The sequence below is a fragment of the Lampetra fluviatilis genome, chromosome 7 (genome assembly GCF_964198595.1).
Source record: "Lampetra fluviatilis chromosome 7, kcLamFluv1.1, whole genome shotgun sequence".
NCBI classification, from domain to species: Eukaryota; Metazoa; Chordata; class Hyperoartia; order Petromyzontiformes; family Petromyzontidae; genus Lampetra; species Lampetra fluviatilis.
Genome location: NC_136281.1, coordinates 17,101,824 through 17,115,213, shown reverse-complemented (window position 1 = coordinate 17,115,213; position 13,390 = coordinate 17,101,824). Strand labels below are relative to the sequence as shown.

Genomic DNA, 13,390 nt, shown 5'->3' with positions numbered 1-13,390 from the left:
ACAGCATCACCATGCAATCATCTTCATCATAACACAGTCGGGATTTAGGTACACATACATTCAAACATGTGAATTTCACAAGCACATTCCTTCAGATATTGTTGGGACAATGACTTAATTTCTATTTCTACACGACAGGAAAAGATAGGTGACATCAAACTCTCCCATCCGTATCGTGCCTATCTCTCTCTTTCCTCTTTTTCTAACCGCCATGTTTACGTCTCGTGTACATCTCTCTCGTTACGCGACGTCTCCGTCCCGTCCGTATCTCTCTCCTGGCTCGGGCACAGCCCGGTGCTCTCACCTCTCGGAGCCGAGCAGCCGGAAGACTCGCGAGCGGTCCGTGATCTCCTGCGTGACCTGCGTCCGCACACGCGCGAGACCCAGAACGCCAAACGTTACGCGTGCTCGCTCGAGATCGCCAACTTCAATGCGAATCACGATGTTTGAAATCTGTCCTCATCGTCAAAGAGTAAAATGCACAGTGACAGAAAACGTTCTCCCGAAAAACACTGAAATGAGCAGGTTGGCCAAAGACCGGTCCAACTCTCCCATGTTCATGTGCGCGGTGTATTTATAAATATCAGTCCTTTACGCAGAAAATCCTGACTGAGCCACGAAGCTCGTTAACAAGACGATCCCCCCCGCTTCTGATGTTTGGCCAAATCCTTCCAGAGAGCTTTTTATTATGGGAGGAAGCCGCTGCGCCCAGATAAATCCCTCACCGAGGAGGGGAGATCGCGAGTGAAGTAGCTGCGAAGAACTAAAACCTGGTCAATGGTTGTGCGACCAGCAGACTCTCGAAATCTCGGAAATGAATGATCACTTCCAACCGCTCTGTCTACATCTGGGCGAGCAGTTGTGCAACAAGGAATTTAAACAGCGCATTCAGGATTGTAACAACCTATCAAAGTTCGCAAGTGTGCACGTGTGGTGATATACGTTGTTACACAAGTCTCTTTAGCAGATCGATGCTTCAGAGTGGAGTCTGTTTCTACTGACAACAACCAGTTGTGCGCAACTGCTCACAACTGGTTGCAGAGACGTCCATGTGTAAGTGATATGGTCGGTGCAACTAAGTGTCAAGTGACCGATCGCTCAGGTGTGGACTCGGGTGAAGAAGCAGCAGTGGTAGCAGCGAGCAGCTGGAGTGAGACGGGCGTGTGACTGCCGGGAGAGCGTGCATGCTACACTCGCCTCGTTGGATCGGAAGCTGCGTCCCTGCATGCCGTGCTTCCAGAATGCCAGCACGCTGTCCTGCAGGCACACTGCAGCCACACCACGGACGGTACAGACAGACGGAAGGCCGCTCTCAATGTGCTGTCTCCGGACTTTCACCTTCGAAGGCATTGCAATGACCACGAGCTGCTATCATCATTAGCAATAAGGACGTAGCTTACCGATAGACTCGATCTGGAAGTCGAAGAACAGCTCAGAGGCCAGCTTCTTGCTGGACTTCAACTTGCCCTGAAGATTCACTATCTTCACGCTCTCTAAAAATAAAATGTTCAACAATTAATTAATTTGAAAGTGAATATGATTCTGCAACATGCTCAAACTAGCTCAGCTCTCTGTGTCGCTGGCCTTGGACAAGTATCATTATCCATGTCCACCGACACACTGGGTTTGCATCCGCGTCACTCGTCCGTGGTTAAGTTGGGTTCTCGTGTGTGAAGTGAGCTCAATCGTGAGGAAGTATGGTCAAAGGGCCGCCACGACCCGCACGATATGGGGCAAGCCCTCGACCAGCAGCGAGTTCACGGAGGGCTGCTGCATGTGTGCCTAGTTACGTACGACGGCACAAACACGATACGTTTGGGAGTAAAACTTAATTTATTAACTGAATCTCCTCACCATTTTTCAAGAGTGCCCCGCATTGGTATGTTTGCCAATTAATGTTTATAGAGCGCGTTGCTTGGGAGAGGAAACATTGCAAGTGCGGATACATCTCACACACGGGGATAACATTAAAGGTGCACAAAGATGGGCGCACGAACCCACTTGCTGTGCTGCCAACGCAATGGCTGCCTCCCCCTAAGCCGAGCCGTGAGTTTGGCGGCGTGGTTCCCCGGTGGCGGCGCTTTGGCCGCGAGATGCAGACGTTTGCCGTGACTCTAAAACAGGCGGCGTCCGCCTCACAGTGGCCATTAAATATCCCGCTACGTCATTCGAAGAAGGGGAGGCCACCGCGTGCCAGCGTCAGGCTCCAAATGTGAAAAATCACTCGCAAATTGTTTCGGTAAAGTCACGTAGGTAAAAAATTAAAATAAATTAAATCACGACGTTTTGGGCGCAACACAAGCGTCCTTCTTCAGGTGGGGACAACTTAGCGAAAGCACAACCGCTTAAGCGGTGTGACTTTACCAAAAAAAAACAAAGAGTATGAATCCTTGCAGTCACGAAAACTTAAAATCTAGAATCGCAAATTGTTTGATTGGGAAACACAGCAATCGTCGCCCCCTGCTGTGAAAACTTGGCAGGAACCCTCCTGCACAAAAATACTGTGAGACTCTCTGAGACCCTCCTTGGTAAATAATAATTGATGATCAAAATAATAAGTGCTGGAGTATAGGAAGTATCCCACGATGTATTCAAAGTTGCTGTGTCGTGTACAACGCTTTAAGTTCTTTAATAAAAAGGTGCTTTGTCAATATAATCATTATTATTAAGCAAGAGAAGTGTTGGGAGTGTATGAGTGTGCCAAGTTCGTGCAGACGGTGGCGCCGCACGCACTGTCAAAGCACACGAGCACGCTGTCCCTCTCCAGCTGGTTCACGTAGACGGCCTCCAGCGGGTGTCCCCCTGCGGAGAGACGGCCACACCAGCGGCGTCACGAGGCCAGCGGCAGAAGCATCAAGACCACCGGTGACACCACCACCAGCAGCAATATAAATTTCACCGGCAGCAGCAGCATCATTGTTATCACGAGCATCAAACCAGTAACATAACCAGGACCTCCACAGCAGCAGCAACAGTATTAAGAACACCAGCAGCACAACCACCAGCAAGACAGCTTGGCATGCAATGATTCATCACCCCTTGCCTCCTTGCCTGCCTACTGATTCAGAATTGTCACAATTTGTGGTTTCAATTTTACCATCCCGTTTATACAGTTTCTCATCTAATTTCAGTTTTGTTTGCTTCATGAGCCTAAATGTAACATGAGCGTACAATAACCGATTTTAACGTGCACACTTTGATACGCGTATCATAAGCATAGGAATACAGCTGAATTAATGAACTGATGTGTCAACCATCACCACTACAGACCCCCCATGCAGCCTTAACAGTGTTATTGGGGCAGTGTTGTTAGCACGCACTTATGAAGGCCTTCATAAGTGCTCGCTAACAGCACTTGTCCCAACAGTGTGTTAGAGGCTATACGGGTGATCTTTGTCTCTGCGTGTGCGCGTGTAGGACCAGCTTGGCTGCAGGCGCCCGTGTTGAGGTCGATGGCGTGGAACGAGACGACCTGGTCCGGCTGGGAGCTCGACGCCAGCCCCACGCACGCCAGCGGGTACTCCTGCTCCGGCATCACCAGCATCTCGAAGAGCACCAGCGGGCTGCGTAGGGGCGCATCCACGTGCTGCTCAGGGCGCCACCATCAACGGGGAAGGTACAGTGCGACGTGAACGTGGGTTAGTGCCGCGTCCAAATGCAACAGCTGCACCTGAAAACTAATTTCTTGAGAACTGCTTTTTGTGTTTAGTTTGTTGTCCTTCCCCCGCACCTCCAATTGGCTACGTATGGTGCAAAAGCAGTTCAACGTACATACATACAAATACCACATTCGCTAGCTTCCTAACATACTCTAAAGACATTTATCAATCAACTATTGGATAAAGGCGTCCCCATGCTGTGTCAGTCATTGGGTGAGGGTGTTTGACCATACTTCACCACGCCGGTCATTGTGGGTTGCTGATGGTGGGGAGCTCAGATGAGAGGGAGTAGCATCACACTACAAAAATGGACTTTGCTGCAGTGCCCTATGCTGCTCACCACGTAGGCCCCCACAAGCCCTATCACACCCGTGATGCACAGTGGTCACCCATGCAAGCACTATCCAGCCTCAAACTCACTTAGCTTCCGGGATCTGACAAGATCGAGCGTATTTCCGGGCAGTTTGGTCAGACGTTTAGATTATTGATATTGTTTTGCTGCTATACATTTCCACATGATAAGCCACTTCGTTGAGCTATCATTTCTGGCCAGGTTGCTTCTAAAAAAAAAGCTAATACCTTAGTGGGCCATACCAAATATTTTTTAAGTGATTTGTTTACCTTTCCTACACTTTCCACTGTGTGTTGTTATAACGTTCTGGCCCCATGCCCCTCCTGGAAATGTGTGAAACTTAGCTTCACAACTCTTCGGATTCCTCCTCCAATAAATATAAATATTCTGATTCATTAAAGCGGCTTGTGACGGGGGAATCTGCAGCGAGGGCGAGCGACGGGGCGCCGCGCGCGGGAGTCATCGCCCACCTTGATGAGCATGAACTTCATGAGCGGCTCGTACCACTGCAGCAGCAGCAGCACGCCCGTGTGTAGCGCCGCACACAGGTACTTGCAGCCCGTGTACGGGTTCCGCACTGCAGGCAACGGGCCAGACAGGGCGACACACACACAAGAAAACAAAAATTCTCCCGTGTGGCCTTTACAGACTTTTGGGGCAAGTGCTGTTAGTGAGCAGCACCTATGAAGGCCAGCACGGCACACGAGGGGGTGGGTGGCGAGCACCGCGCCCGAACGCCTTTGTCTCCCTGGTGGGATGTTAGAGGGGGCGACACCCACACATGCACATGCGCAAATGAGTGCGTAAGAAAATACAAGAACACTCTCGGTCATCTTTGCCTAAAGGACGTGGTGTAATTTTTTTCTTTGTTCCTCAATCAGCACCACGAGATAAATTATCCATTCGGAACGCTCACGAAGATAAACATCGCCCCTGTTTTTATAGAACGGCCTGCGTAAGGCGACTTTACAGAACTACTTCAGAGATGCTGTCACGTGACCTCGAGCATCTACAAGGTTGGGGGGGGGCTGCACTCTCACCATTTGCAAAACATGATTGTCAGGGCTGGAATTTTACCAAATTGAAGTAAAACACCAAATCTAAAATCGCGTGTTTTTTTGTGGACTTATCGGGGACCAGGCCAAGACCATTAAATTGGAACACTTGAGAACCCGATTTAACCGTGGGTAGCAACCTAGACTTGACCCCAGAACCTCAGCAGTGCCGGCTCAGTACTCTGATCCCCAAGATACCCGTGCCGCCTCTGAGAACACAAGACACCGTTATTAAAAGTTCAATGTGTCCAGATGGTGCCCTGAGCCGGTGGTGGGATATCCACGCTGCTTTGCAAGGGAATTGGTCCAATCTTACCAAAGAATTGGTGCTCAGCCCAACGAAGCCTCCGAGTTGAAAACAATGAAATAACGAGAGGAGGAAGAGATGCCTTACCCACACAGCACCGGTAGCATCCCTTGCTGTTGGGGATCTTGGTGGAGACCATGAACCTCCTACCACAACACAACACACGTCGAGATAAACAGAGACAGCAGCCAGATGATGGCGTGCACGTCACCATCGGAGATGGCACACGTAGGGGATGCCAGATATTTGTCTGCCTGTGTTCATGTGTGCGTATGGGTCTATGTGTGCGCATATGAACGTTCATGTGTGCATGCTTACGCATGTGTTTACACATGTGCGCGTGTTAATTGCGTGCACATCAGTCCACGTGCGTGCGCCTCTGTGGGGAGCAGTAGTGTAGTGGTTAACGCACTGCACCACGAAGCCGGCAACACGAGTTCCTTCCCTCCCACTGATGGCCAACATAAATGAAGAATATCAGAATCAGTCCTGGTCCTCCCCTCGGTCGACTCAGCCTTAAGTAAGTATCTGATGCTGTGTGTAAACATGAGCACCGGGAAGACAATGATGGCCGGGCTTGGTACTTTCCACACCACCCCCCCTTGTGCCGCATTGGCTTTTGTAGGTGCTACTCGCAAACAACACTCGCCCCGGTTGCCGGTGAATGCTATGGGAGGGTTTTTGTCCCGTGTAAACGTGCGTGTACGCGCACACACACGCACCTTGGCAGGATGCGGTCGGGCAGCTTCTGCTCACGCCGCGCCTGCTCAAACAGGCCCAGGAGCGCGTGCGAGTAGAGCGTGCCCGCCTTGCCTGGCGCAGCACGGAACACACGCACGCGCGCACGTTCGCTCACATCTCTGCCAGCACAGATTATGTATGTTCTTCTCATATTTGTATAAGAAACATATTCATTTCCAACTAAATTCCATATTAAATCGGGTCACAGCATTTATCAATGCAAATTAGCAACGGGCAGCCTTCACCTCAGTCGGTGGCCAGGAGCCAGTGGTGTAAATTACAATCTTTCCATTCATCCGTGTTACTACATACACAGCATATTGATTCTCTTTCTAAGCACAATATTAATTCACCCTCAAGCGATTTCCTGCTAAAAATGCGGATTGAGGTGGTAGTCATCTCCTGTTTACAGCCATGAACAAGCAGTGAAAATTCCTCATTCCTATGGTGGGGGAAAGATGCAGTGCCCCACACCGTGCCCCTCACCCCACACCGTGCCCCTCACCCCTCACCTCACCGTGCCCCTTGCCCCTCATCCATCACCATGCCCCTCACCGTGCCCCTCACCCCTCACCCTGTGCCCCTCGCCCTATTGTCTGCCCACGCGATGGCGGCGCTGGGGGGAGCGAGGGCTGCTCTGGCGGCCGTACCGGTTATGGCCATGAGCACGTTGTTGAACACGTAGAGCCAGGTGCAGCGCCGTGGGTAGAGCTGCAGGGGACAAGGATCCGCCAGTTAGCCAAATGGACTGCAAGAGATCTGGTGCTGAGGAAGGAAGCAAATAGTAGCCTCACCTGGTCCACAGTCACCGCGCCTGTGAGCAGCCACCGCACCCGCTCTACCTTATTCTCACCTGCTCCATTGTAGCCTCGTGCAACTCGTTGAGGTTGAGGGTGTAGATGCCTTCCTCGGCGCCGATTATGATGTGCTGGTCTGCAGGAGACAAGGGTGCCAGCACACGGCATGCACGCACGCACACAAGTATGTACACACGCACGCACCGTGGGGCAACAAGTGAACGGCAACGGGGCTGTTCGACCATAGTTCACCACGATGGTCAGTGTGGGTTGGTGAAGGGGGGGCCCAGAACCAATTCGGACACCACGTGATGTTAGCCGTGGCCAGGAATCTAACCAAGATTACAGATTTCATAACGCGCTATGCAAACCACCGTGCCACCACTGCACCCCATCGAGGAATGTATGTACTGTACAGCCCTTTGTCAATCCACTGCTGGACGAGGGCCTCCCCCAACGCTGTGCGGATCACCCGTCCATACTTCACCACGTTGGTCAGTGTGGGTTCGTGAAGGCAGGCAGCATCGCCGCCGAGTGCTCGGATTCACAGCACAACCGTCAACGTTGCTACAGTGCCCCCTGCAGGCCAGCCACGTTGCCCCCCCCCCCCGCACCACAAGCCACCCGATTTAGCGTAACTTAGCAAAACGGTCTTAGCTCACGCGTCGCACCCCTGCAAGCAGATTTCTAACGGGCGAGGCATCACCTCTGGTGTCGGGGTGCACCCAGGAGGTGGCGCAGCTGATGCGGAGGGGACACCCGTTGAACACCTTGGAGAAGCAGGCGCCCATCTGCAAGACGGCGGCGGTGGGTGGGGGGGGGTGCACGTGACGATTCACACTCAACAAACGGAGACGTCTGTCGGACGGGCACAGCACACAGCTTAAAAAAACGCATCCAAGCGTGCGTAGTTCTGGGGCGGATATCGAAGGTAGACCGAGACGAGAGCAGTCCGAAGTCCTTTTGGAAAGCTGAACTTGATAACGAAAAGCAAAATGCCGGTGTGCTGGCAGAAGCACGTTTTTAATGAGTGCTATTACTCGCTATGAACAGGGATGGGAAACTTTAAGACTGACAAAGAAAATGTAACGCAAAGCTGAAAACAATCGTGGAGAGATGCGTGCTGAGAATTCCGTTGAGAAAGAAAGCCAAACATGCACAACAGAACATAAATATCAGAGACATGATAGTGACCGTTAATACTGTACTGTATATGTAATTGGGCTGGGAGATAACCCATCGCTTAGGCCAAAGCTTGGCATTGGTGGCGGCATGGCAGCCAGAGGTGGGGACGTGTCCGAGAAGATGCCCGACGCTGAGATGAAGCGATGGGATTCACTCAATGTGCAGCGGTGAGATCGATTACTGCATTGCAGGACCGTGACGGATGGCGACGGCATGAGGCATCCAGACAGCAGTGGAGAGAACATGGCCCATGATGAAATGTAACAATTAATTGGTTAAAATGTATGCAGACGTTGATATTCAGACGTTGATCGTGTTTGCATGGAAGCACGTGTCTAATAATTAATTATAATTCATTAAACAAGTCTTGAGACTAAGTGAGACTTTTCTCGACAAAGAACATGAATATTTTTTTAATCTTAATTTGTATTCCCCCTGTAAAGCTTTAAACGATGTAATAATGGTAATGTCCAGGAATTCCGCGACACTAGGTGCCTCATGCAGATAGAAAAAAAATCATCATCATCAGCCGCGATCAATCCACTGCTGGATGAAGGCCTGCCTAAGCCATCGCCACCTCTCACCGTCACGCGATGGAACATTCCGGCCAGTGAATGGTGAAATCAAATGAAACGTGGAGCTACTCACGTGAACCTTGGGAGTCGGAGGAAGTCCGTTACACCAGCTCTGCACAGCGCGTGACGAACACAATGAAACACCTTGTTATTGTAACACGCATTTTAAATAATTCTTCGCTGCTACAATTACAATAGACAAATCCGAAGACAAAGAAGGGCCAAATAAACTAAATGGATGGGTTGGGAGTTATAGTTCAGAGAGCTGGACTTTAAGGAAGCAATGGGAAGAGCAGCTAGTGGTGTTCGAATACAGATTAGCATGGTGGGCTATCTACGGTGCGAAAGAAGTTCAACACACACACACATATACATGTGAAGGAGACTAAACTGCTCACATACGGCCCTTTGTCAGTCCACTGCTAGACGAGGGCTTCTTCACGCCATGCAGGTCGTGAGGGTTATTTGACCATAGATGTGGAAGCAAGTAAGTACAGTGAAGAGTGGATGTTGCTGCACTGACCACAACGTAACGCCACAGCCTATTAAGCGTAGTCGCTCATCCAAGTGCCATCCACTCTCAAGCCTGCTTAGCTTGATGAGATCGGATGATTTTGTATGAATTGCACAGCAAGATAGGATGAGCAAACTGGAAGTTCTAAATGGAATAGAATGTGGTAGGAAAGTGTTTTAGATGTAATCAGGGAAGGTAGGTTGTGATAGATGGGGCACGTGTGGGGGCTACCCAGACAGGCACTGGAGTGGGCACCTCGGGGTCGGTGACCGAAGGGAAGACGAAGCCAGATTGTGGTGATGCGACTCTAAGGGCAGGTGGTGCAACAGCTGAGGAATCTGGCAGAGGATTAAAGTGGTGGCGGGGTGGCATCATCGGCACCGGCTCTGGTGACCTCTTGAATGCAGCTGTGTGTTCATAATTTAAGAGGAGTTGAGGTCAGGAGGTCAGGAAGGCGGGGGGCTAAGGGCACCTACTGAAAGGTCCTTCTTGTCCTTGTGACCAGGAGTCAGATGCGGCTGCCCCTCCATGCTGGCTGAATTTTCAATCACGGGCAGACCGGTGAGTTCATCGCCATTAATTATCTCTGCCACTGCACTCACAGGGGCACACGCAGACACGCGTGCGCACATACACAGATACACGTACACACAAACACGGAGGTAAACGCTATCCCATTCAGCCTTAGACCACAGAGGGTATCAGGCCGTTAATGAGCTCTCAATTATGCACGCACGTACGCACGCACCTCCCCACATGCACACTGCACACCCCCAACTACCACGAACACACTGGCACCGATCCAATCTTTCAATTATAATCAATGTAACCGTTTCACACCTCTTATTAAATGCCACCCACGCGAGCCACAAGTAGGCCACCTGCGACGACCCTCTAACCCAGTGCCTGGCAGGCAAGAGGAGGAGGAGGGAGGTCTCACCCAGGGGCTGAGGGGCGTTGTGGTACTGCACCCACATGTGAGAAAACTGGCGGAACGTGGCCCTGGGTTCGGCCCCGGCCGCCCCGGCCCCGAGGGCCGCCTCGTCCCGCGGAGGGCCCGGCGCTGCGGGAGGGGCGGGGGTGGCGCCGTCTCCCTCCTCCTCCTTGACGACGACGACGTTGCTCTCGTCCGTCGCCTGCTCGCCCGCACGACCACAGTCCGAGCCGTTACGGATTTTGTTTCCCCCCCGCCCCCCCCCCCACCAGGTCTCCGTGCCCCAAGGAGACCTGGCCCACAGTTCATTTGTTAGCACCAAGGTTGTCTTGGCGATGTTTTGGGGGGAAAGAAAAAATACCTTTTTGCAACGTGGGAAAATACACATTTTAAGCACCGGGTAGAATAAGGACACGAATTGTTTTTATGAAATTATCTCATTTGTAAATATTATCACAGGTCGTTTTTTTTAATTCTGATACGGTCCCACGTAGTTACACGACCATCTCCTCTCAAAAACGCTGACAGCACAGGTTCTTTAACATCCATTTTACCGCAAACTTCGGCAATTACCATACTGCGCAAGTGGCTTAGGTGAGTGCATCAATCACGAGGGCACCCTCCAGAGAGCTTACATTAATTTGAAATTGAACGTCTAAACTGAAGTTTGCAGCCATGCAATACAATTAATATTCACATAGCAATGGGATGCGATGGCATCACTAAACGCTGTACAGAGCCGGGGAACACGTGCGCAAGGAAGGGGGAGCCATCGTCAGTGCACGTCACAAATTTGTCTTGGGATGAAATGAATCAATAAACACGTGTGTCCGTATGCGAACCACTGTGGTGTACATCGCTCTACCTCTATGGAAGTCGTGACCTTCATTGTAGGGCTGTGAAAGCAAAACAACCAAAATCAATCCACCAATCGATCAACATTTTTTTTTATCTACCCAGAAAAAACTTCACTGAGTCTCAAGATTCTATTTCCGGAGGGCCCCGCTAAGTTTTGCATGGAGGGGCTGATGCTGCGCTGCGTTTCCCAATGGAGTAATTTGTTGGCAATTTTTCAAAAATTTGGAAATTCCATATCAAAATAGCAAAAAAAATACTCTGTCCATGCATTCAACTCGATTTATTGACAAAGTGTCAAGGCTGTAAGTACCACGAGGCTGGTAACGATAAATTAACCAGATAAGTATCCATTGCAAAAGCATGTAACTTCTGCAGATGGGAGAAATAAAGAATTGGGTGGCAAGGTGGCAGGCGCAGTGGTAATATGTGCCCCACAGCAAACAGGGTCGAGGTTCGATTCCCGACTCGGGTGCCTTTCTGTGTGGAGTTCGTATGTTCTCCCTCTAAAAACATCGGATTTTATTGCCAATACAATGGGTTAGGCCTAACCCACAAACAAATATGGATCCTGTTCTCGCCCTGTTCTGCACGAGTTTCCTCCGTGTTCTCCGGCTTCCTGCTATAGCTAAACAAACACACAATGTCACCGGTGTTGACATCCCAATCCTGAAAATAGACCTGAAAATTACTCGATTGGGATTACACTCAGCAGCAGCAACATCACCCTCTGCTGAGAAAACCTGGCAGGACCCTCCTCAATGGCGGAGCCAGGATTTTCAGGTAGGGAGGGCAACCGCTCCAGCAATGAAAAATGATAGAGGAGTTGTTAGTAAGTAAGGACTTGTCCCTTGCTTTTTATTCGACGCGTGTGCGGTGATGGCGCAGCCATCGATGGAGGGTCGAATTCGAACCGCGTTGTGTGATCGGCATCGCGCTCGCTGAAGGTGTTTGCCTTCAGGGAAGTCGTGTACTGTATACGCAACTGCGCACAATTCTGTGCCGTTACTTATTGCCAATTATGGACTCAGACTATTGTCCTATCATCTCATATAGTCCCTGGTCACGTAATAATATGCTACACAGTGGCAGTGGGGGTTGCAAAATGCCGATTTATTACTAATAAACCCCAATGATCCGATCGAAATGAGGGATTTCGATCGGATCATTAGGGGGGCACGTGCCACCACCACCCCCCCCCCACTGGCTCCGCCAGTGACCCTCCTGATAAAGAGTTTTGAGACTCAGCGAGGCTTTCCTGGTTAAACAAGCGTAGGAATAATACAAATAAAATAATTTACGAATCACCCCAATTTGAAATCACCATTCAATTCGAGAATTGGTCATTGCTGCTCTCCCCTTGCGGCGCGCATAGAATCCACGGTGGCGGCAAAGGCTTCCGTGAACCAACGACACTCAACGTACGTGAATTGCAGACAACTGATTGGGGGGTACAGTTCGATGCAGACATTCTGAGAATAAGCATCAAATTTAAGTAACCGTTGCACGCCCATGGATAACTTAGAATGTTGGAGCTTTCCTCGATCGCAAATGACCGCGGCTTTCGCCATCCCACGATGAGCGAATGTTTGATCTTTGTGTAAAAAAAGTAAAAAGGTTACCTGTTGCAGTAATCGTGATATCTCATGCTTTAGTTTAAGAAGGCGCCACACAGGAGGAGGAGGACGAGAAAGGGAAACAAGAGACAGAATGCGATGCTTTAACGCTTCATGCATTGTCTTACAATAAGAATACTTTATCACCTGTTAGAAAATATATTACCAAGTCGCCCTGCCCACATTTCACGAACGACATTTATAAGTATTTTTCTAGGTTTCGTGAATTATTCGAGCGCTTCAATAATTTCGCCCACGGCACCACGAAGTCTTAAGTGGTAAATGTAATTACTCTGGATAGATTTAGGGCAATTAAATATAACCTCAGATGGAATTACAGCACGGCGACAGACTTCGTTTGTCACTTGTACGCCTGTGGCCAGTTACATAAAAACTACTTGAATGAACATTTCCTTTGGTTTACGCGGATTTAGTCTTGAAAAATAAAGAACACTTTCCCTCAAACCGTTCAATGCCACCGATCCGTGGAGCGCGCTTCTCGAAGATGCTTCAGGCTCGCACGTGCGAATGTCATCGCGGCCGGTGATTGAGCAACAGAAATGCACCAATGGTGGAGATGATGGGGCAGAAGTTGAGAATTGTGGAGCAGGAAACAGGTGAAAGCATGCACAGAGCTACCAATCATTTTCTGAGAATCAGCAACAGGTACCGACTTGCACATCACATGGATTAATGAGATATTTTCTGAGGCGAAGCAAAACAAAAACAAACGATACACAATATATTAGAACAGAGGAAATCACTCTCTTGTACTTGATTAGCTAACTACAAAGGCAACA

General features: G+C 49.9%; 1 protein-coding gene across 3 annotated transcripts in view; it reads right to left on the bottom strand.

Moving 5' to 3' along the window:
* LOC144933662 (mitogen-activated protein kinase kinase kinase kinase 5-like) overlaps nt 1-13,390 on the bottom strand; it is a 60,046-nt gene that overhangs the window by 7,732 nt on the left and 38,924 nt on the right. For all 3 annotated transcript variants that reach the window (XM_078858707.1, XM_078858708.1, XM_078858709.1), the window contains 16 exons: nt 12,597-12,623; nt 10,985-11,015; nt 10,126-10,321; nt 9,662-9,777; nt 8,745-8,783; nt 7,618-7,702; nt 6,968-7,047; nt 6,765-6,825; nt 6,096-6,186; nt 5,461-5,519; nt 4,482-4,588; nt 3,421-3,586; nt 2,734-2,802; nt 1,401-1,493; nt 1,198-1,268; nt 305-360 (listed from right to left, as the gene is read on the bottom strand). In XM_078858707.1, the coding sequence (XP_078714833.1) occupies nt 305-360; nt 1,198-1,268; nt 1,401-1,493; nt 2,734-2,802; nt 3,421-3,586; nt 4,482-4,588; nt 5,461-5,519; nt 6,096-6,186; nt 6,765-6,825; nt 6,968-7,047; nt 7,618-7,702; nt 8,745-8,783; nt 9,662-9,777; nt 10,126-10,321; nt 10,985-11,015; nt 12,597-12,623 (1,347 nt within the window). The remainder of the gene's footprint in view (nt 1-304; nt 361-1,197; nt 1,269-1,400; nt 1,494-2,733; nt 2,803-3,420; nt 3,587-4,481; nt 4,589-5,460; nt 5,520-6,095; nt 6,187-6,764; nt 6,826-6,967; nt 7,048-7,617; nt 7,703-8,744; nt 8,784-9,661; nt 9,778-10,125; nt 10,322-10,984; nt 11,016-12,596; nt 12,624-13,390) is intronic.